At 52.4% G+C, this 22,343-nt stretch overlaps 6 protein-coding genes across 6 annotated transcripts; 3 read left to right on the top strand and 3 right to left on the bottom strand.

The window, feature by feature from the left end:
- Window positions 1-259: 259 nt before the first annotated feature.
- On the top strand, window positions 260-1,744 carry BDW74DRAFT_174559 (uncharacterized protein; the record flags this gene model as incomplete). Its single annotated transcript, XM_073728062.1, has 1 exon — window positions 260-1,744. The coding sequence occupies one exon, from the start codon at window positions 260-262 to the stop codon at window positions 1,742-1,744; it is 1,485 nt and encodes a 494-aa protein (XP_073588080.1).
- A 3,587-nt stretch (window positions 1,745-5,331) lies between these two features.
- On the top strand, window positions 5,332-5,981 carry BDW74DRAFT_80335 (uncharacterized protein). Its single transcript, XM_073733784.1, has one exon. It carries the CDS (start codon window positions 5,434-5,436, stop codon window positions 5,890-5,892), a length of 459 nt encoding a protein of 152 aa, XP_073588079.1. The 5' UTR covers window positions 5,332-5,433; the 3' UTR covers window positions 5,893-5,981.
- Window positions 5,982-6,778, bottom strand: BDW74DRAFT_80329 (uncharacterized protein). Its single transcript, XM_073733783.1, has 3 exons — window positions 6,537-6,778; window positions 6,332-6,443; window positions 5,982-6,274 (listed from the first exon to the last, which is right to left on the bottom strand). The coding sequence occupies exons 1-3, from the start codon at window positions 6,594-6,596 to the stop codon at window positions 6,072-6,074; spliced, it is 375 nt and encodes a 124-aa protein (XP_073588078.1). The 5' UTR covers window positions 6,597-6,778; the 3' UTR covers window positions 5,982-6,071.
- Window positions 6,779-13,948: 7,170 nt separating this feature from the next.
- Window positions 13,949-19,337, top strand: BDW74DRAFT_187521 (uncharacterized protein; the record flags this gene model as incomplete). Its single annotated transcript, XM_073731504.1, has 7 exons — window positions 13,949-14,060; window positions 14,120-14,875; window positions 15,503-16,900; window positions 16,961-17,378; window positions 17,431-17,620; window positions 17,824-17,955; window positions 18,012-19,337. The coding sequence occupies 7 exons, from the start codon at window positions 13,949-13,951 to the stop codon at window positions 19,023-19,025; spliced, it is 4,020 nt and encodes a 1,339-aa protein (XP_073588077.1). The 3' UTR covers window positions 19,026-19,337.
- On the bottom strand, window positions 19,195-19,956 carry BDW74DRAFT_80295 (uncharacterized protein). The gene is made up of 3 exons (XM_073733782.1): window positions 19,893-19,956; window positions 19,689-19,844; window positions 19,195-19,642 (listed from the first exon to the last, which is right to left on the bottom strand). The coding sequence occupies exons 2-3, from the start codon at window positions 19,812-19,814 to the stop codon at window positions 19,364-19,366; spliced, it is 405 nt and encodes a 134-aa protein (XP_073588076.1). The 5' UTR covers window positions 19,815-19,844; window positions 19,893-19,956; the 3' UTR covers window positions 19,195-19,363.
- Window positions 19,957-21,244: 1,288 nt separating this feature from the next.
- On the bottom strand, window positions 21,245-22,312 carry BDW74DRAFT_174551 (SDR family oxidoreductase; the record flags this gene model as incomplete). The annotated part of the gene is made up of 3 exons (XM_073728061.1): window positions 21,245-21,755; window positions 21,842-21,936; window positions 22,013-22,312. 3 exons carry the CDS (start codon window positions 22,310-22,312, stop codon window positions 21,245-21,247), a joined length of 906 nt encoding a protein of 301 aa, XP_073588075.1.
- Between the last annotated feature and the right edge of the window lie 31 nt (window positions 22,313-22,343).

The raw sequence follows: 22,343 nt of genomic DNA, 5'->3' as shown, positions 1-22,343 counted from the left end.
TCTCGAACACCCAAATTATGAATAATCCTCTGGCATAGCTGCTGGAGGTTCAGGACTACTGGATTCGGTTTAGGTATTAGTGGGTTCAGGTGGAAGGGATGGGATATAAAAGGGCCAGTTCGTCCGGGTGAGTCTGTGTCAGACCAGCCTCGTCCTGTCTCAACTTCCAAGGTTTCATTGCCGGAGTTCCTCGAGCATCGGTATGCTCCCCCTCCCTGATCATGAACCATCACTGACAAACCCCAAGACAAGCCACAAGATGGTCCGCCTCTCCACACTCAGCGCCGCCGCGCTCTCCATTCTGGCCCTGAGCCCCTCCGGCGCCCTCGCCCACCGCTGGTACAACTGGCAGGTGGACATCACCTGCGAGTCGGACGGGTTCTTCGCGCCCGAAGACGAAGCGGACCTGGTCCAGTTCGTCAAGGCGCACCACCCCAAAAAGAGCATGCTGCGCCCCGTCGGCAACGGCCACGGCTTCGGCAACCTGACCACCTGCGTCAACACCGGCGAGACCGAGCGCGAGTCGTACATCCTCAGTCTCACCAACCTCAAGCACATGGAGGTGTATGAGAACAACACCGTTACCTTTGGCGCGGGATGGGATCTCATTGACCTTATCCCCAAGCTCCATGAGCATGGCCTGCAGGTCCCGAACCTGGGGAGTGAGAAGGTCCAGAATTATATTGGGGCCGCGACGACGGGCACTCACGGTACTGGAAAGCAGTACCAGAACCTGGCGACACAGATCATCGGCTTCCGGGTCCTTGATGCAGCAGGCAAGATCCACACCGTCAACCAGCACACCAACCCGGAGCTCCTCAACGCCTTCCGCGTCTCCATCGGCGCCCTGGGCATCATCACCGAAGTGACAGTCCAAGCCGAGCCCCTGTCGTACATCAAACGCACCTCAAAAGTTATCCGCGGCTCCGAAAACATCACCGAGCTCTACCGCCAGATCGCAACCATCGGCGCAAAGTACCAACAAGTCAACATCGTCGGCCCCAATCTTGACTGGGACGCCGAGAAGCAGGACCTGGTCCTCAAGCCCGAAATCACTCTTGTGTCATGGGAAGACACAACCTACTCCGCCGTACAGAACTGCTCTGACTTCTGCGCAAACGACTGCGGCCGCTGCGACCGCGACTACCACTGCTACGACTACAAGATGAACTCGATCGCCACCCCTCCCCCGGGTGTCTGCTACCGCGGCTTCATGGGCCAGTTCGAGCACTTTGTTCCGATTGAGAATCTTGCTGCGGCGGGAACGGATTACCTCAACTACGCGCAGGCCCAGGCACCCCGTATGAAGCCTTACCTGGACGTCAACGTTGACGGCGAGTCTCGCACAGGGTACACGAGCGACGACGTGACCGTGATTACGCGGTTCATCAAAGGCGACGACACCTGGCTCTCGCCGCTGAACACATACGGCCTGAAGCCCAATGCCAGCGGCCTGTTCGCATCGCTCGAGTACTCCTGGATTCCGTCGTACAACAACTTCACGCTGCAGTGGTTCCACCAGGAGCTGGCGGCGGAGTACATCCCTGAGTTCGGAGAGAAGTACGATGTCCGCCCGCACTGGAACAAGATGCTTTTCCATAATGAGACGTACAGCGCGACGATCTTTCCGATGATGGAGAGGTGGCTGCAACTGCAGGAGAAGATGGATCCGGATTGTCAGTTCGTGAATGAGTTTTTGGTGAGGAGTTTGGGCATTAGCCGGTGTGAGGCGGTTTTTTATTAGGATGGGGAGGGTTTTATGAGGCATGATATTATCGACGATATGGCTACGAGGTGGTCCTTTTATTAGCACTTACTTCACCTAATTTATACCTAGTATAGAATTGGAAGAACATAGAGATATGATAGACAGAGTAATGGAATAGATCAGTGCGAGTTTGGCTATTTTTCTCGATTTCCGGATATCATCCAGGTTGTGCACAGGTGCATACTTACCTAGGTAAGTATAAAGCACTGTCCATAGGATCTCGATAGAATTTGTTCCCTTGGCGTTAAGGCCAGTTTTCATTGACAGGGAGCTGGACGTTGAGCTAAGCCCTAAACCAAATGTTCCTCATGTATGTCAGGCCACCGTTCGATGTCCCTTTCGATACTTTTCTTTGTATGCTCACAATGAACTTGCACCGATGTTTCACTCTCTTTGGCATGACCTTTCTTGCTTCTGGTCCTTGAGCGAGCTCCCTTTGTGCCCCTTTCATCTGAACTAGTCAGCTGCCTTGGCTATTCATTGTGCAAAGCCCCTAGTAACTTGCATATAAATATCGTTAAGTCGCACCTGCATCCTCGCTGTTCTACTGCTAGCTATCAGTGTCTTCGTCCCAATTGCATCCTTCATGTACGATCGGAAGCTTTACTATCATATCAACCTTACCTATATTCCCTACCTACCAACAGGCTGAACTCATCAAATACCCTGGTTTCAAAAGCAACCAGCTACATACCATAGCGGAGTAGGTATCTTGCGAAAATGCCCACTACTCTCTGCATCCTCTCACCAGATCTCCACCTAAGCATCCTGGGCCAGATCTCCTCAGTCCGAGACCTCTGCGCACTGATAACCGCATCCCCACCCTTCTACCGCCTCTTCACAGCATACAAGCGCTCCGTCACCGGGTCAGTCCTGCGAAACGCCATTCCGCCGGAACTAGAGAAGGATTTCCTGCTCGCGTACCATGCCCAAAGCCTCTGGCGGTATGTCTACGAGCCCTCTGACAACACAATCCGGCAGCAGATCTTCGACCCCGATGCCCCGGTCTCGCTGGAAACCATGGCCGAGTTTGAGAGGGAGACAAAGGCGCTTCTGCAGAGGATTCAGGACGGGAACGTCGGTAGTCTGTCGTCGCTGATTGCGGACCCGGAGGTGCTGGCTGATATATGGGAGTTCTATAGCAAGTTTGATGGCTTTATGGTCTCGTACTCTAGGAAAGCGTTGGCTGAATTGCAGCGCGTACCGGCTGCTGACGTTGACAGTGACGTTGACAGCGACAGTGACATGGACGATGATCATAGAACTGACACTGATACTGCCAGAACCACCTCAACAGCCGAAGAAACCCGCCTCAAATGCGCCTTCTTCCGCTTCGAGCTCTACACCTGTCTCGCTCAATTCTCGCAGACAACACTCGGCAATTTCCACGCGAACTTCACGGCAAACGAACCCCTGCCGACAGAAGAATACCTATGCTCGTTGAAAGCCTGGGAAGTCGAAGAACTCGCCTGCATTGCGGAGTTCTACACCTCACTAATTGAGAAGCTAATCAGCAGGATCGAGACCGATTTCAGCGCGCGCATTCACGAGAAACAAAACGCGCATAAGTCGCACTCCGCGGGCGTGCCAAAGGGAAAAGTAAAAACAGACAAACTGGGCTACTGGCTGCAGTACAACAATTTCCGGTTCTTCGATGGGTTCTACAAGAATCGCCACATATGCACACATATCGACTACGTCGTCTCCCGAGGCATTCAAGCCCTGTGGAAAGTCAGCCACGCACTGTTTGAGACTGCACAGCGCATGATCCTGCAGTGCCATTTCATGGCCGAGGGCCAGACGAGTATCATAGATGAACTGTGCCGTTTTAAGGTCTGCTCTGAGGCTGATTTGCAGGGTCCGCCTTTACTTCCAGCTCAAGGTCAAGGCCAAGATCCAACCACAGGATCCGCGACACCTGCCATCGCAGCCCTCTCGCTCAACCCTGCCCCTAGCCCGGCCAGCACCACCAGCACCACCCTCGACTACCCCAACTACGGCTTCAACTGGGCCGTCCGCCGAAGCTCGGGCCGCCTTTGGACCTGCAATTCAGAGTCCAACCGCGCGTTACGCCAGATCGGATTCTTATTCTGGGACGCGGACCGGCTTGGACACCTTCTCCGGTTCAATGCGCTCTCTGCGCCTATGTACGTCCCTGTGGATACGTTTCCTAGGAAGCAATCCCACTATGGGGAAGCGGAGGTGCAGGCTGCGTTGGTGGGGATGGAGGTGCAGGATGTGGTTGTCAGGGCGGTTTTGGGGGATGTGCTTGGGCCCGAGTGGGAGGGGGAGATGGTGCCTGGGGCTAGGTGCTTGGAGTGTGCTCGGAAGAATTCTAGCATTGGAGATGGGGATGCGGTGGATGCTATGAGTATTAATGGTGGGAGTGCAAGCCGGGGGAATCATCGGTTGGTTGTACACTGGAGGGATTAGCATCTAAATGAAGACGAGTTGTGTGGTATGATAGCTTTAGGTAATCAGATACTCACGAAATCACGTAACCACCTACTAGTTGGTAGAAATGTATAGAGATATATTCAATGTCTTCAGATAAACGGATTTATGATTCGATTCTCGATGCTTAGGGCATCAACAGTCCCATTCCCTCGGCAACGCCTTGCTAATGCAATAATGATTTAAAGTGGCTTTACCTCCTATAGTGCTTTGTTAGGGTTTTAATCTTGTTGGTGTTATCTAGCATTTCAACGATTATTGAAATCACTATCCAAGCTCTCTCTTCTGTTGAAAAGCCGGGAAACTCAGCAAAGTGCTTACATTATGATTCTCAGTGGCAGCCAAATCATTACTCGCCAAGTGGTGCAAAACCTGCGGCAAGTCACCCAGCAGCAACAGCCTTGCGGCGTCGACCTGACTTTACGCCAGGTATACAAATGGACCTCGCCTGCTACAATCGATTTCGACAACTCCAACCGCCAGGCCGCCAAGACCTCCAGCTTACCTTTCGACCAGAGACAGAAAATCATGTTACAACCAGGTGCATACTTGGTCGATTTCAACGAGACGGTTCAAATCCCGCGCAGCTGTATGGCCAGTGTCTTCCCGCGGTCTTCGCTCTGGCGATCAGGTGTGGGCATCACTGCTGGAGTCGTTGATGCCGGATATCAAGGCGCCATGGGGGCATTGATGGAAGTCAAAAACCCTGCCGGAGTGGTTCTGTATAGGGACGCCAAGCTGGTGCAGATTGTCTTTGAGGAGATGGGCGAGTCTGTGGAGGGATACAGTGGTATATATCAGTCTTCTACGACCAGTATCGGACGGAATGGTGCAGCGAAGAGGTGATGTGATTTCTTTCTTTTGTATATTATAATTAATTTAAATAATATACACTCGACCAAAGCTATCATCAAGGCTTGCTGTTAATACACCATTAATTGTAACAATAATGGCACCTACCACTTTGGCAGATTCCGGCCATACTGGTCAACCTTGGCTGCCGTTTGGTACCAGTATTCCCTGGCCTTTCCATAACTATCATTATGTTAGCACCACAGGATACCAGTAAACGCCTCGACCGCAAAAGGCACATTGATTATCTCGTTGCCCGGGGCCTTAGCGCGCTCTGGAAACTCACCAACACGCCTCTGAGAACTGTCCGCCGCAGAATCATCCGCACATATTTCACGTCTCGACATAAGGGCTCAATCATGGAAGCGCTGGAATGGGCGACGTCGCGTGACGAGCAGCATCGGGGAGACGAAATGCACAGTCTGTTCTCCCCTCGTTACGGCTGGCTGCACACGTGCGAGACAATGGAATCTTGGTCGTTGAATGCGCGTTGCAACTACGACCTGCGGAGCCAAGGGTACGCCTTCTGGGATCGGGCGCGGATCAAGGGCCTGCAGCAGTTCAGGGATCCTCGAGCAAGGGTCGAAGGCATGGCGACAGACAAATTCCCCGCTGGACACCGGTCACATTCGGACGGGTGCAAGATCGCGGTTGAATTTGCAGGTGTTGCTATTCGCAAGGACGCCATTCGGCAGTTTGCAGACGAGGTTGATGAGAAGGACTCGGCTGCTGATGATGGTAGTGATGATGCTGACGAGGATGATAAGGAGGAGGAAGAAGATACCCCGTACGTAATATCATGGCGAGACGACATGTAGCTTCTTCTTCCTCTCACCTACCTGACAGCAGGCTAGCTGCTGTCTATACGTCTTCGAATGCATCGGGGCATATCCTTGCTGTAATTGTGACTTCCTTGCATTATATCTCCCTGCCCTACTAAGCCATGACTACCTAAGTACTATCAACTCACCCATCCTACAACCCCCAATCATCAAATCTACTCCCTCAACGCAGCCCAGGCCTGCAGCGCTCCAACAACAGCAACAACGAACCCGTTCTTGTTAACACCGCCCTTGAAGTACCCCGCCGAGCTGCCGAGCATCGAAAGCGCCATGACAATGGCAGCCGCCTTGTTAAGCGGGTTCCGCAGCTGCTCGGGGGCAAGGGACCAGTTGTAGTTGATTAGTGCTGCACCACATACTTAGTACATGGCTAGGTATTCGAAGACCAAAGGGGTTTTATATGAGGTTGGATTACCGTTAACAAGGAAGAACGCGCTCCCCTGGTACCAGCCGACGCGGGCGCAGGTGTCGGCGATGCCCGGCAGGGCGCGGAATTGCGGGTTGGATTGCCATTCTTTGGCGCCGAGCTGGATGCATGATTAGCAGTTTCTTTTTTTTATCTTGCCATGATGAAGTTCCAATGGGTTGGGTTGGGATGCAATACGAGGGGCGGGACGTACCACGTGGCCGACGGAGATGATCAACCAGCCGATGCTGGTGGCTTTGAGGGGGCTGGTCATGGCGTTTTGAGGGTATTTTATCGTCTGATGTCGAGTATAAGGCTAGGAGTGTAGTTGAGATAGTAGACGCAGGTACAGCGTAGTGATCGATACTGTAGGTAACAATGTGCTGAGGAGAACTGGTGAGATCATGCCACGCTCGGATCTCGGCTCCAGCTGTCAGCCTCGGTCCACTTTGCCCCATGGGGCTTGGTGCGCTTCAGTACTCCGCATTCGATACAGTAGTCGTCAAAGTCCATGGTAGTGGTGGAAGCCACCTAAAGCAAGGATTGAGTCGGGGTGGCCGCTACGTCTTGTGCGACTAGGTGGGGTACCTATCTAGGCACGGGAATTCTCGACTTCACCATATCATTTAGTTATCTGAGTACTCCCAGGGCGGTCTCGAGGCGTAATATATCCTCTAGGTGAACCCGGTTGTTCAAAATACTCACCAAGTAAGCCGACGATAAACGAGCGGATCATGGGCTCCTAAACCTCAACGAAGCCCCATCATCAATCTCAGTAACATCATCATCAACAGAAAAGTTCATAATTGCCTCCATCGTATCGGCAACGCTCCCATTCTCATTCTGTCCATGTGACCCAGGACTATCCCCCTCGGAGCCCTTCCTCGAGTGTCCCGGCGACGAGAATGGCCCGTCTTGCGGGCTCGAGATCTCAGGCTCCGCCGGGGCGATAAGCCTAAAGATGTGCTGGGCCGCGGTTAGCGGTTTGTTTTTGGTTTCAGATTCGTTGTCGTTGTCGTGGTTCTCGACAACGTCGCTAGCATCGTCAATGGCTTCATGGTCGGTTGCTTCCGCGCTGTCCTTATCCTTGTCATTAACCTTTTCGTTGTCATTGTCGTCGGTTTCCTGCTTCAGGAGTTCATGATAGAGATCGATCCGCCCGTAGCATTTCTTGCAGGCGTGGAAGTCGGGACAGGTCCCGCACGCGTACACAGGGCCCCAGATTGTCTGTCGAGAAGGGTTAGAACAAGAAAAGTGAAAGACTCAATTCATTCCTATGCAAGGGGGCGGTGCTTACATTTAAGCATATATAGCAGGTGTACTCGTGCACTTTGTACGGTCGGATAGAGCGCGTAGCCGTAGTGCCGTTGGCGTCTTCGGCGTCGTCTTTGGCATCGTTGTGGTCACGCTCAACCTCATCACCGTTCTGCAAGGCCTCTGTCTCGGTCTCTGGTCTTGCCCCAATTAGACATGCCATGATCTCATCCGATACATTGTGTAGCTTCGCCAGTTCCAGCACGGTGAATGTCTCGTCTTCCGCGCCCATGCGGCAGGATATGTCCATGTCAGCTCCACCCTCGATTAGGACTCGCACGGTCTGGATGGGATCGTAAGACTCAGAGAAGTCACCGCCATTCCCAACATCAAGCGGACGAAGGGCCCAGCAGAGAGCCGTCCACCCGTCAGCATCGGGTTCGTTGATGCGATGCCGTCGTTCTTCTGGCGTGCGAGCATGGGCGAGAATCGATTCCACGGTCTGTACGTGGCCGAATTGCGCAGCCCAGTGAAGGGCATTTTTCCCTGCAATGTCCCTAGACACAAGGTCACCATCAGTCTGAAAGACCACGTCGAAGTTCTCGCGTCCGTTGATGGCGGCGTAGTGGATGGGCAGACGATTGAGGCAGTTTGGCTGTTTCAGAGAAAGACCCTTGCTAACTAGGTAGTTGATTGTGCGTGCGGCAGCTCTCGCAGCGGCAGAACATAGAACGGTGGAAGTTGGGGTTCTGTAGGTGCCGTGCATGTCTGCCCCGCGGTCCACCAGGAGGCGGACTACCTGGTCGATTTGGTCAACGTACTGGTCACGGGTCTCGTCTTCAAGCATGCTAGATGGCATGCACGCCGCCATGAGCGGAGTTGGTCGATTGCCCGGCTGGAGCAGATTGACGTCCGCACCACGGCCAAGGAGCATTTTAACCACCTCGATTTCGAGTTCTGCGCATGCTATATGAAGGGCTGTTCCACTCGTTTTAGACGAGACAGTTTCATCGATACCAGGCTGCGACAGAAGGAATGTGACGGCAGCCGTGGCATTCGAAGAGCCCACTGCACTCATTAATGGTGTCAAGCCAATCATGGTCTGCGCATTGATATCGGCGCCTGCCCGTATGAGACGGCGCATGCATTCGACATTGCCGCTAGCTGCGGCTTCAATGAGCGGGGTTTCACCTCCGTCGTTGCGCTGCTCGATATCTAATCCACCGCGATACTCTAATAAGACCGCTACTATGTCCGGCTCAGGGTAGCTGGCCGCAAGATGGAGAGGGGTCTGACCTGTTGGAGTGGGCTCTTTTAGGTTCACCCCTGCCTCTGCAAAGAGTCGAAGTATCTCCTCATCCGGCTCATGGCCTGCAGCATCATGGAATGGACACCAGCCTGCGGGGTCACGGTGATACAGGTCAACCTTTCGTTCAATAAGGAGGGCGACAACGTCCGGCTCTTGCTGCAGCACAGCCATATTGATCACCGTCAAACCGTCGCCGTCTTGCTGCTCTGGGTCCGCACCAGCATCCAGGAGCATGCGAACCAAATCAGGACCATGTTTTACCGACACCTGTAAAAGAGTCTGGCCATCGCTAGTCACGACATCAAGAGGGGGTTTTCGCTCCAGTAACCTCTGGACAACCTCGACATGGTTGTTAACAACAGCATAATGCATTGCGCCACACTGCCTATTATTCAGTGCATTCACGCTGGCACCATGATCGAGCAACCATTCCACCACGGGCGTATAACCGCTGCTAGAAGCCCAAATTAATGCCGTCGTACCATGCAAGTCAACTCTATCAACATCAAAGGGCGCCGGGCTGCTGAGAAGGACTTTTAGGAGAGCAATTTTGAAATCTGACTCGAGGTTCGACGACCTGCATATTTCCACCACAAGCGGGGGGTTCAGGAGTTGATGGTTCGGATCTGCACCGTGCTCTAGGAGAGCCTGAACGCACCCGATGCTTTGAGCATAAAGACTAGCCGACCAAAGTGCAGTTCTTTGCCCTCCAGGGACGCCTGCGTTTGGATCCACGCCTCCTTCAAGCAGAGCCCGAACAGTCCGGACGTATCCCGAATACGCTGCAATGACGATTGGGGGCAAACCACCGTCTGAACCGGGCACAAACTCAGACGGGACACCTAGTTCAAGGAGCGCCTTCACTACTAGCCAATTTCCGCAGTGTGATCCGCCGTAGAGGAGAGCATTAGGTGTCTTGATATCGATGAGTGTGCGATCATGGTTTACTAGAGCGCGGACGATATCAACATGTCCATTAACAGCAGCAACAAACAGAGTATTGTTCCCGTTGAGAAGAGCGTGGGGATCCGCTCCAGCTCTAAGCAGTGACTGGACGATGCGAGGATAGCCAAGAGCCGAGGCTAGGAGCAGAGGAGACGCGTAGCGCTGGGAAACCACTCCTTTTGCATCCGGTGACACGCCAACAGTGTCTAGCAGGTAATCAGCCAGCTGCGACATGTCGAGGCATGCGGCCCTCCACAGTATCTGGGAAGGCCAAGTATCGTTGCGTGCTGCAACTTGAGTTGGTGTACTGGTTTCATCGGCGCTTTCTAGCGGACCAATGTTCGTACCCAGAATACGATGGATATGCTTCAGAGCAGCCTTCTCATCGGCATTCGACAAGGCACGACCCACGGCATTTAGAGGGGTGAAATCATCAGAAGGCGATTTTTGGCGAAAGTCCGAGGACGTCATGACCCTTTTCAATGCTCTCCGAAAGTCCGGGTCGATACTCCTCGCGTTGAGAAGGAGAGAGAGGGGGGAATCGGCCTTCTGTACCGGGAGGCGGGAAAATGGATTGCTCATTGCCCAGTACATCCGCGCCCAAGGGACCAGGTGATTCTCTTCTGGGTTGAACAACTCATCCAAGTGCTTCCAGGCAGATGGCGTTCTCTGTAGGTGGTATGGAAATGCCGTTATGGCATAATAAACAAAGTCCTTGCCGTCAGGCTGTAAGGAAGGCGCGAGGCGGTCGACTTCAGTATAACCCAGCAAGACATACTGATTATACAGCTCATTCAGATGGTCAAGAACTTTCGAGGATGTAAGGTACTCGGTGAGGAATTCAAGCATTGTCTCATGAGCGACTGGTTTGATCTCATTCCACATATAAGCTGGGTCATCTTCGAGCAACATGTCGCGTACAGTCTTCCGAAGGCAAACTTGGTCAGTGCCAATATGAACTAAAGCTGGCAACCACGACTTCAAGATTTGGCGAGAGTCCTCAACCTCATCCGGGGTCGGACTCAAACCTATTTGACGATCGCCGCTTCGATCAAAATTATGCAAAACGCACGTGAGCTCAGTAACACTCAAAGGCCGGTGGCCGTGAATAAGCCATTGAAGAATCCATCGTAATCTTGTCTGATCCGGGATTGATCGGAGTATCCCGTCCAGAACTGAGACCGGTGTACTCGATGGTTGAACTTGATTTAAAAGCGTGGAGAACTCAATCCAAGAACGGAAGGACGGATCGTTGGGCCAGTTGGTATGAGTCTTAATGAGGCGGATAATCTGGTCTAATACGGTTTTTTTCATTGACTTCAAAGACCGCAAAGATTTTCTGACTTGGGTTTCGCCATAACCACCGGGGCAAAGGCGAGAGACCAGGCGACCAGGAACCAAACGAGATGGTGCGGCCGTCACTTCTTTTGGTCCAGTCTCAGCGTGGTCGTAAACATACCACAGTCTGGTTGCATCCGAGTCTGCTAACAAGGACAGTCTGCGACGGGAAGTCACAATGACTCTCGCGTATAAGTCAGAAAGTTCAGCACTGCGTTGGAGTAAGTCCCAAAATGCAGTGCGGCTGGCATATTCACATTCATCCACGTTGTGCAGTACCAAGAGTCCACCAGTCGCGAGGTCTGCACATACAAGGCTCAAATAGAACCCGCGGAGATGCTGGAACGTCCAACCCCGATGGATTTTGTGCAAATCACGAAACCGGGCCGTGGTCTGATCCCGTTCCGCACCAAATGCGGAAAATACCTGGATCGTGGCGGAGCATATCATAGAGTACATATCGGCTCGTCTGGGATCGTCGGATGAGAAAGAAAAGGATAGGACCGGGGTTTGATACTGCTCTTTGTCCTGCCGTACGGACTGCCAGTGGAGCAAGGCTTGTTCAGCCAACAAGCGCGACTGCTCTTCGTATTGCCCTTGAATGTATAAGACAGGTGACTTTGATCCTTGAACCCAGTCGTTGTATGTTCTACTTTGCAGTATTGGATTGGTGGATTCGGGTTCCTCGGCGGCGTGCTGATGTTGCGGTTGTGACAGCGGTAAAAGCATTCGTTGTAATTCTACCCATTCCGGGCTGTTCACCCAGTCTGCGGATGGCCAGCGATTAGCCTTAGATATGTGATCGAAAGGGTTAGTTTCGAGCGCGCAATGACTCACTCTGTTTCCGATAACACACTATATCGGACAAGCTAGGAACAATTATAGTCGGACCGTGCAGATCCGCCGTCATGGCGATCTCAGTGGACACCCCGAAGGTCGAGATGAAACGCCTGGTGTTCTTGCTTTGTGTGAGAGAGCTCTATATCATGTAGACAAGGTGGCACGTACCTGATCCGTTTCCCGGCCCATTCCCTCTTCCATCGTGCCATCCCCTTCTCCTTCCTCTTCCAATTCTTCGTCTTCTTCATCCGATCCTTTGCTGGATCCCTCTTCCGATCTCTGCTCCAGTTCCTCATCTGTTTCCTCGTCTGTTTCCTTATTGGTATTGGCATCCGTATCATCATCCTCATCCTCCTCCTCGTCAGCCTCTGTGTCATAGATGCTAACAATACGCGTACGCAAGGTAATGCGTGAGGCGAGAAGTGCTTCGGTAGTCTCAATTACAGCATCAATAAGAGCTGATATAGACGCAGGGGTGATCAATGGTGCTAGTGGGGCTTCTTTGAGATCGTCCATCAGCGAGTGCCAGAGCTCCGCTTCGATATCGTAGTGACGTCGCCACCGCAAGAAGCAGTTGAAATATATCTGCGGCAGACATCAGAAGGAAACTGCAGCAGAGCGAAGCGGCGTTTTTACGTACGAATTGGACAGCGCTGTAAAAGACCCCCGGCCATCGCTCTTCGCTTCTCGACGCAATGGCGATTGCCTGCAGTGCGTGTTTTAGTATACGAAGCCAGGGGTTACAGTCGAGTCTTGAAAATAAGCAACGTACGTACCTTGTTGACGATCAGAGAACCCAAGTCGTAGGCAACAAAGATCCTCACTGGATGGGCTGACTTCTATTTATCAGCCTTCCTTAACATCTCAGGCCTCGAGGATGCACCTACTTGACTACCATTTTCACTATCTTCACTGAAAGAGACAAGATCGTCCAGTAACTGCACGGCCTGATTGTGGGCTGCGCCCAGAACCGTGTCCTTGAGAAGGAGACTTGGGATGTCACACTGGAACACAAACACCCGTGTCCTTGAGGTTGCTGTATCGCCAAGAATGGTCTCCAGAGTCAGCTGTCGCTTGCTGTCAAACCCATTGACGTGTATAATACTATCAAGGTTAGAGAGACCGCATATAGGGGTTCGCCATGAGTTGGTTACCAGACTTACTCGACATATGGGGCTTCAGTGTCATCGCTTGGCGGTGATTGTATGGTGCTCACTAGCCTAAGCTGGCGGGTATCCTGTTCCGTAACTCCATAGAAGGCATTGCTTACAACGTGTGAGAGCTCGGAAATTACGGGAGACTCCAGCTCGTCATGTGGCTCTCGGGTTTCCATCGCGGACAGGACGCCTTCCAAAGGGTATGAAGGTGAACGTGATGATATCGAGGCTTTTATGCGAGTCTCCTTGATGATAGCCCAAAAATGCCAAAAGGCTGTTCGGCGTACGGACTCCGCTCGAGAGATTTGCACGAATAACCAGTCGTGTGGCAGCTCCTTATTTGAGAGGGAAGGTGTCTGACCTTTTAGTCGCAGAGGGATCAGCGCTAGAGCATGAGCAGCCAGTCGAGCCCGGTCAGAAAGGCTCGGCGTCATGAAACCCCCAAGGGCTGCGTTGGGCCTTTATTGTCATTGGCCAACAATGATTTTGTTTGTTCATTGTCAGTCTTTTGCCCCGCTCCTTGTGCTATGCCTCTGGTCTCTTGTTTCTCCAATCGCTCAGCCTTTCCGAGGTCACAATTGGATTGGACATAACTGGTAAGTCCGTGAGCTCATGGCTGCATTGGGTGCGGCTGATGGGTTCAGAAATAGTTAATGGTGATTACGATTAGACCTGCGACCGAGGGATCGATCTATCCAAGAACATATAAGACTCTGATTCCAGCGCCCCACGATAGAATCGAGTCGTCTGAGGATTATCCCATTGTCAACTAGTGTCACAAGCATGGACAAAGACGAGCTATGGCTCAGCGACGAGATGGGCGACGAGGATGACGAGGGCTTTACCGATCCAAGCGCTTTCACGATGGCCCTGACATTCCAGGGTCCACCAGGAGGTAGGCTGCCCGACTATCCCTTTCGGAGGCCACATTTTGACGAGGGGATTGCGATTCAGAATTCAGAACGCGCAACAAACCGGGGCAGCTTCAGCGACCGACCGTCTCATCATTCCGCGCAGGGTCGCAGAAGAAACCCGCATTCACCGTCAGCTGCAATGCTAAAGCGATGGTCCATGGCAGCATGGGCGGCGGCTCATCTAAATTCGCGACGCTGCTGATATACGAATTCAAGTTTCGCTCATATCGCGGAGCGCGTCTTAAGGGAGCGGATATCCTGTTCGAATTCAAGCCTCTGCCAGGCGCAACTGGGCGCGTCTCGGTGGCACAGGTGAGACCGGACGGGGTACACAAAATGGAAAGAACCGAGCAACTGGAAGGCCACAGTGTCTGGGCCGGCATCACGGGCGCACCAATGCAGGCCGTTGGAGTTGAGGTTGGGGCAGACCGTACGGTCGAGAAGATTACCGCACATCATACTGTCGTTAGCGGCGACCGACCGCAAGACGATTGGGGCGATTATTACGAAGCCCGCTTTGCCTTATATGAGAATAAATCCCAGGCAGACGGCATCCCGTCGAAGTTTACGGCATGTATTCTGCTTGAGAGGGACGATGACCAGGACTTTGTCTGTGTCCCGAACATTTCAGTGAGGCCCAATTTCGCGACTGCTGTGGCCACTCTCTTCTCGTCGAGAGATCCAGATGACCCTATCTACTTCAGCGTAGATGAACCACCGGTCGATCTCTTAGAGGGTGCGGTGGAGATAGATCCGACCAATCTCGCAGCCACCAAACTGAACGAGACGTGGGACTGTACCATATACGATAGTTACCAAGGGGCAGTGAAAACATCCAAGCCCAGTGATTTTGAATAGGCGCGAGGCTTAGCGGGTCCCCAGGATTTGGCGGGCTTAGAAGGATCGGCTATTATCCGCGTCGACGCGTAGCTAGAATGTCATTTGTGCTGAGTCCGTCGCATCCAAAAAGTAGCCTGCTCTATAATGACGAGGACCGATTATGTCGCCGAGCTTGAGGTAGCAATAGTCCTGAGCAGAGATCCGAGGGGGGTAGGTAAGAGAAAGTACCTACCTAGGTAGGTAGTTCCCGTGCTTTTGCCAGTGATAGGCCGACCAACCACCATTGTTCGCGCCAAAGGCTGCAGCTGCACGCCGGGCCAACACCAGGCTGTAACGGTCCAATGGGAAAGACAAGCCCCAAGAGGCTAGCAAATTCAGCGTGTCATGCTGACTCGCAGGGAATTCCTGTCCAGATCTCCGCTCGCAGCGTTCACGATCTGAACACCAGCGACAATCAGCGCTCAGGGTCACAAAGGTAGCGGGAGAAACTTACTAAAGATAGAGAAGAGCATTTGGTGATTAAATCGGTTGTTCATCCGGATCGGCCCAAAAATGATCAACAAGCCAGCAGATGATTTCGCAGATATCGACTTGGAGGATGAACCGGAGCCGCTTGCGTTCCATCACATCGGGCCGTCGCCAGTCAAAGAGCCTCGCAAGAGGAGCTCCAAAGAAATCGTAAAACTCCTGGACATAGGCGAGGAGTCTTGGGATGCCTTGGAGGACTCAGAGAAATTGGCCCTGGCCTATCGGGATCCAAAGAATGCAAGGCCGACATTCCTCCATAAGATGGCCGAGAACTGGGCGAACGGCGAGTTCAGAGACCTTTCGATGGAGGTCCGGCGACAGATCGTCTTATTTCTGCTGGACCAACGTATGCCGCACAAAGATGGACAGGACGACTCAATCCTGACGGTCGCCATGAACTATAACACGGCCGATTTCATCCAGCTCATCATTGCCCATCGCCCAATGTTACTGCCGAGCCTCTTGGTCGCCATGAACGTAAAGAAGATGAATTGTCTCCACACAGCATTCAAAGACACATTGATTGGGATATTGAGGATGTTGACTTTGGAGGGGAAAGAAAAAAGCGAGCTCCTAACATCCACGATGCGAACAATCACGATGCTGCTCGAATTTGCAGATATCTCTACCATAACTGCAAAGGACGCAGATGGTAACACGCCTATCCATTATGCCATGGATTATAGGCTCTGCCATATTACCACAGAGTACAAACACGAAGGGCGGGACCGGAAATATGAGGACCTTATCAGGTTGCTGTTGAGCAAGGCAGAGCCTGCAATGAAGAAGCCAGACGTCCTGTTCAATGCTCGACATTATTCTCCGTATCGCTTTTACTTCTACGTCAAGGCAGGAATCGCGAGCAAAAGCCGCAAGGCGAACGCCTCGTCGCTCCCGCGGAAAGAAACAACGACGAAAGCAAAGGCGCCTGTTGCAGAGGAGCGACGCGAGCCTAAAAGAGGCGCCGCAAAACCGACAGCCGGTGAGCATTTGAGCCGGGCCTTGTTCGGTGGGAAAGAAGAACCCCCACAGCCGGCATTTTCGATCAAATCAAATGCACATTTGAGTCCAAAGTCTCTCTCAAAACCTCTCCCAAAGCCTTTGCGAGACCCACAGTATCCGCCCGGATCCTCTGTGGTTTCTACCACGGGTAATAAGGAAATCGGCTTTGGCGAGCCAAGCAGCGGTTCACTATCGAGGAGAGCGACAGCTACTCTAGATGCACCCGTCGAGGAGGTCCAGGCAAGATCCGTATCAGCTGCCCCAAAGCAAACGGCACCTGCAAAGCCTGAGCGCTCAAAGTCTGGGAGTACCTCACACGCAACGGCCTGGCCAGGAGGTGAAGAGGAGAAGCAAGCAGCAGCAAACATCTTGGCCTTCGTAAAGTGCTTCTTTATCCGTAATAGCAGTGATAGAGATGCAAAAGATCTCTTGTACGGAAAGATTGCATCAGGTGAGTTGAAGAAGCAGAGCCGACGATCCTCAGAAGACTAACACATGCCTGGGTTTCCAGACAAGAATCTCTTCTTTGACGCTAGTCATCTGCGCGGAAAGCAGGTGGATGATGTCGTCCGCTTGATCGAAAAAGTATCAAAAGCTGGAGGCTTCGAAGACACTCTCTCCTATGTGCGCATTCCTCAGCTAGCCTCGGAAACGCAGAATATACTTCAAAGCTCGAAGCCGAATTTCGCCAACGAGAGGAGGCAGGTCAAGCGGAGCTCGATTGACAGGGAACCCAAAGGCCGAGACACTCTTGTCAAAGTGTTTGACAAACTGATCACGGTAAATGTTCGCAAGATCCTGCGACTTCACGTTGAGGACAATGCCGACGAGTGGGCGCATACAGATAGCGCGATCGAACAAGCCATCAGAGGTTTTGCTCAGTATTCCACCACCGAAAAGCGCCGAGAGGCGCTGGATATAGGGGAGTGGTATGTTTGGTTCTGTCCAAGTTTTCGTTCGGGCTGATCTAAAGGCTGATAGGAATTGGTGCAAGCCCGACATTAACCTGGACGTAATCAGGCACGCAGCGCCGTTGGTGGAACATATCCACCTGCATTGGAGTGGAAATCAGACTGTTCTCTACGGTTGGGCAAGCGCTGAGAATGGGATTCCGTTCATGTCCAGGAACCCTAGGTCGCTCTTATCGAAAGTGACAATTCATGCATACCAGGTAGGCCATCATCTTCTGTTCCAAGCCATGCATGGTAGGAAGCAAGACTGACAGTTGATCAGGGACTGGAGAGTAGAGCGCGCAGAGAAGCCATGCTGAAAAATTTCATCACTTCGCTGGATGAGAGGACGAACGGTACCATCAAGATCGTCTCCAACCCATTGTCGAGAAGCGCCGTTGCAAGTGCAAAACCCGACCTCGAGCAAGATAGACTGCTTGGGGAACAGTCGGAAAAGCCTCGGTCCGATGCATGGATCGAGGCCATGGAAAGATTTCGCAGGACGTTGATGGGCATGCATCGTGGTGAACTGTTGCGCGAACCCCGGCGAGTAAGAGTATGTCATTTGAAATCTCATTGATCCTCAATTCCATTCTGAATGACGGCGAGTAGGTGGCATTGATCGACGACGGGATCGACCTCGACGAGTTCAATACCTACGACAACACGACGCAATATACTGGCGTGAGTTACTGCGACGAAGACGCGTGGTGGAAGTCGACTGAAGGCCATGGGACGATAATGGCCAATATGATCAGCCGCATTAACCCGTGGGTCAATCTCGAGGTGATCAAGATTCAGAGCAGACCTTCGTTCATACATGGCGCAGGGGCGCGCAGCATCAGCCCGAAGAGTGCCGCGGACGCCATCAACGCAGCGGTGATGCGCAAAGCCGATATTATCTCCATGTCATGGTCCATAACCGACCTCGAGTATCGAATGGCGTTGTTCTCGGAGAACTTTTCTGACGTTGAAGGCGATAAGAAACCCGCGGTTCAAAGCGACCTTGACCTATTGAAAACAGCAATCAAAGAGGCCGTCAAGGATGACGAGCGACTTTTGATCTGTTCAGCTGCGGACGACATCCGACTAATCGGGGACAATACCTACCCATATAACCAGGCACCGGTCCAGATCCTCCGAATTGGGTCAACCGGCCCCCTCGCGAATCGGGACCCGGGTTCGGGCAGCGAGAACTCCATATCGTACTATTTGCCGGGCAATCAGGTTGCGGAGGAACAGAGGGCTCACTCGAGCAAGCCGGTTGTCTACCACAGTGGGTCGTCCATTTCAACAGCGCTTGCGACGGGTCTGGCATCATTGATCATGTACTGCGCTCACTGTCTCCACTCGTGCGGAGCCGGGGATAAATATGAGGCCTGGGCACTTGCGCTGCGAGACCATGCAAACCTGAGAAAAGCGTTTGACAACATCAACAAGTACCACGCATGGGATCAGGATAAGAAGGTGGTCCCGGTTTGGGGGATTTTCGGCAACAAAGGAAGCCAGCTCGAGAAGGCGAGCAGCGGGGAGGACAAAATCGAAGTGCTCAAGGACATCGTAACATATTTATGCCATGATGTAGATCTGGACAAGAAGGGCAAGAAGGGAGAGACCGCTGGATAATAAATGATGAATTGTGGTCGATGATGATGGGATGAAGGAGTGTTTTGGATGGTCAAAGAGGAAAGGAAGAAAGTGCGTCACGTGCTACTCGCCTCCTTCCTTTTTGGGATCGCGAGTTGGTTCCCGCCCCGGCCAGGCCACGAACAGATGTCTCGCACTTTTTGCACGGTGCAAACAACAAATTCATCGCATTTGCCTTATTCTTCTGATGAGTATGTACATATGCGCCTCCATGCCAGGGTATATTGCCGCGTTAGTTCTCTAGTCAGATTCATGTTCACATAACATCGTCATCGATGTATCCCGTTGACGGTTGTTTCGGCTTTCCAGCCAAGTCATCAAGAGGTCTCAAGCGCCTTCCTCCGCCGCAATATATCCGGCAATCTCGAGTCTCTGCTCTGCTCTTGCTGGCTTGATTTCGGCGTTGGATTGGCGAGCTTCCAGGACCCAATAACCCGCTTGACCCAGTCTTCCTCGCGCAAGAACCAGAGCGTAAACGTCGCGAATATGTAAGCCGCTAGCAATAAGACGATGAACATAGTTGCGAAAGATGCTTGAGGAATTTGCGAAACATGCGTTGTTTGCTTGGAGTTGAAGAAACGCATGCAGAAGAGGGACTACATTTTGTTAGATATGGCCCTGGCCTGGGGGAAAGAAACTCACAATCACAAGACCCAGGGGCAGGTAGAATGTCGTTGACCCCGGAACTGTAGGGTCAATGGAATGGAAAGGTGGCGCAAATTGTTTGTCGATTTTCTCAGCCGGTATGGCTTCTTTCAGCGAGTCCATGAGTTGCGTGGCTAGAGCATTATCATAGACCTGGGTGTCCGTTAGAAGCGATATCAAAGTCAAGTTTCGACAACTTACGTTCTCTTGAAGGCTGTCTAGGGCATCTTCAAAGACCTCCTCTTCCGGCTCCACCTCATCCTGAGTTTCTTGGTAGAATTCTTCTTGTTCCCGGCGTTCTTCGTCTTCATACATTTCGTCAGGAATGCCTTCCTCTTTTCCAAAATTGCTGTCCTGCCCTTGGTAAAGGCCCTCATCTTGTTCCAGGTCCTGGGTCTCCTCTTCCTCGTACTCTACATGCTCTCCCCAGTCACTCTCCCCCTCCCACTCCACCGTCTCCAACTCATCCGCAAAAGTAAATGGAGCTGGTGTCCGCGACGGCACTGTTGCAGCCCTAGGCCTCTTAACATATGTCTCCGTAAGAACATCGAGGTACTTGTTCTGCTCGGCCAGCTGGGAGCGGATGTCATTTAGCGCGGCGACGATCTCTTTGATCTGGTCGCAGAGGATGTCCTTTCCTTTACCCTCAGATCCCGCCCGGAATGACTCTGTAGCCCTTCGCTGGCTATTACTGCGCGACATATCGCAGTCCAAGTGTAGTTATCGAACCGATAAAAAGAAGCTAAAGAGTTAAGTTGGGGAGAAAGTCACACCGCACATTCTTCAAGTTCCCCTCACGGCCGGGCTAAAAACAAATTTGCCCTAGTGCCTTGCCAGCATTCTTCGCCCACAAACTTCTTGACCTTGGTCAAATACTGGATAGTGAGGATGTCTTGAAGATTGAAGTATACCCCAGGGTGAAATTGAACGTCAAAAATTGACTGTCAACCCCTGATCCAAGGGCCCCTGTTCCCTGGAACCATTATTGAGACTGCCAGCACTGACCAGGCAAGGCTCCACTCTCCATTCCGCCGGTTTCTTTGTGCTCCACTTTGCCTTCAACCTCGAAATGGATTTCCTTGGACAAGATGTTGCTCGAATTTCTGCAGTTTTTGTAGTGAGGACACTGGGAATAGATGTTGGTGATGTCTCGCTTATCCACCGAGCAGCTGCAACATGCATCAGACTATCAGCTTCCTGCATATCTTGGAACGTGCCGACGTTGAGCCAGTGGAGAGGCAGAAACAGGTGGAGATCACGCACGGGCCTTTACATCGATATATATATTTTCAAGGACGTCGGAGCGGGGAATTGGTATATTCCATTTGAAAAAGAAACGTGACTGCCTTTGTCCATGATTCAATCCCTACCTACCTAATAATAGGCGTTGAATACGACTGAGACGAGATTTACAACAGCACCATATCATGTGGTACCTCTATACGCGCCATATCTACCATAGACGCCCTCAACCTCCCGACCAATATCCGTGTCCAGATGGGTATGAATATTGTACCACAAAACTATGCCTAGGTTACCCTATCGCAGCACATCTAGTACACAAAAACATAATCCCCATCCCCCTCCAACAACCCCCTGATAACCTCCCTCGGCGTTCTCGGCTCCCGCCCCAGAACCTCCGCCAACAACGGACTCGTCCCCACCAGCGCCCCAGCAGCAATATCATCCCAAAACCCCGCCACCATCTCAAAGTGCTCCCTGGTCTTCCCCCGCGGATCACGCTTCCAGCTTGCCATGTACTCCTCGCGCGAAACAAGCTCAAGCTCAACCCGCCGCCCAGTCGTCTCATTAATGATCTCCACGATCTCACGCGCGGTAATCGTCTCCCCGGCTGTAAAGAGCACGGTTTCGTTCTCGTGTCCGCCGTTCACCATAATCCGGCCCGTGGCCTCGCCGAGCTCCGCGCGCGATGTAAATGCGATCTCGCCGTCGGCGGGGAGAGCAAGAGGTCCTGAGGGTGGTCGCTCGGGGTACCAGTCGAGGAAGACGGTGAAGCATTCGGCGTAGACGCCTTCGCGGATGGAGGTGTATGTGAGGCCGGATCTGCGGGGGTATTAGAACGTGCGCTACTATGGTACCATGGCTTGGATGGCTATAGAGGCAAGGCGTAGGTAGGATGCACGACATACTCTCTGAGCAGTTTCTCGGTGTAGAGGTGGTCCTGCATCACGGGGGCTCTGGTGGTATCGGTTAAGCCTCCGAAGGCTAGGGAGGTATACCAGATCTATTGGAAGCAGGCAGTGGATTGTCAGCGGGAAATATCGTCAACGTTTGATTCTATGGTAGTAGGGAGGACATACATGCTTCACTCCGGCTTTCCCAGCGGACTCTATAACTCTGGCATGCTGCTCACGGCGATGCGTGCCACTGGTACTGACGACAAGAAGGTTCTCGACATCACGTAGGCCAACTTCAAGGGATTGGAGATCATCAAAGTTGACATGGCGGAAGGCGATTCCTCGGTCCTCAAAGGTCGATCTGTTAGCAGCATTGGACGATGCAGCAGCGAACTCCAAAAAGGGGACATTGGCGATGAAATAGTTCAGGACGTGCTTTCCAAGGCCTCCGGTTGCACCCGTGATTAGATATTTGAGTGTCATCTTCCAGTCCTGGTTGCTTGAAGCCAGGGGG

This window comes from Aspergillus multicolor, assembly GCF_047715735.1.
Source record: "Aspergillus multicolor strain CBS 133.54 unplaced genomic scaffold BDW74scaffold_3, whole genome shotgun sequence".
Taxonomy (NCBI): domain Eukaryota; kingdom Fungi; phylum Ascomycota; class Eurotiomycetes; order Eurotiales; family Aspergillaceae; genus Aspergillus; species Aspergillus multicolor.
This window is presented reverse-complemented; position numbering and strand designations above follow the sequence as displayed.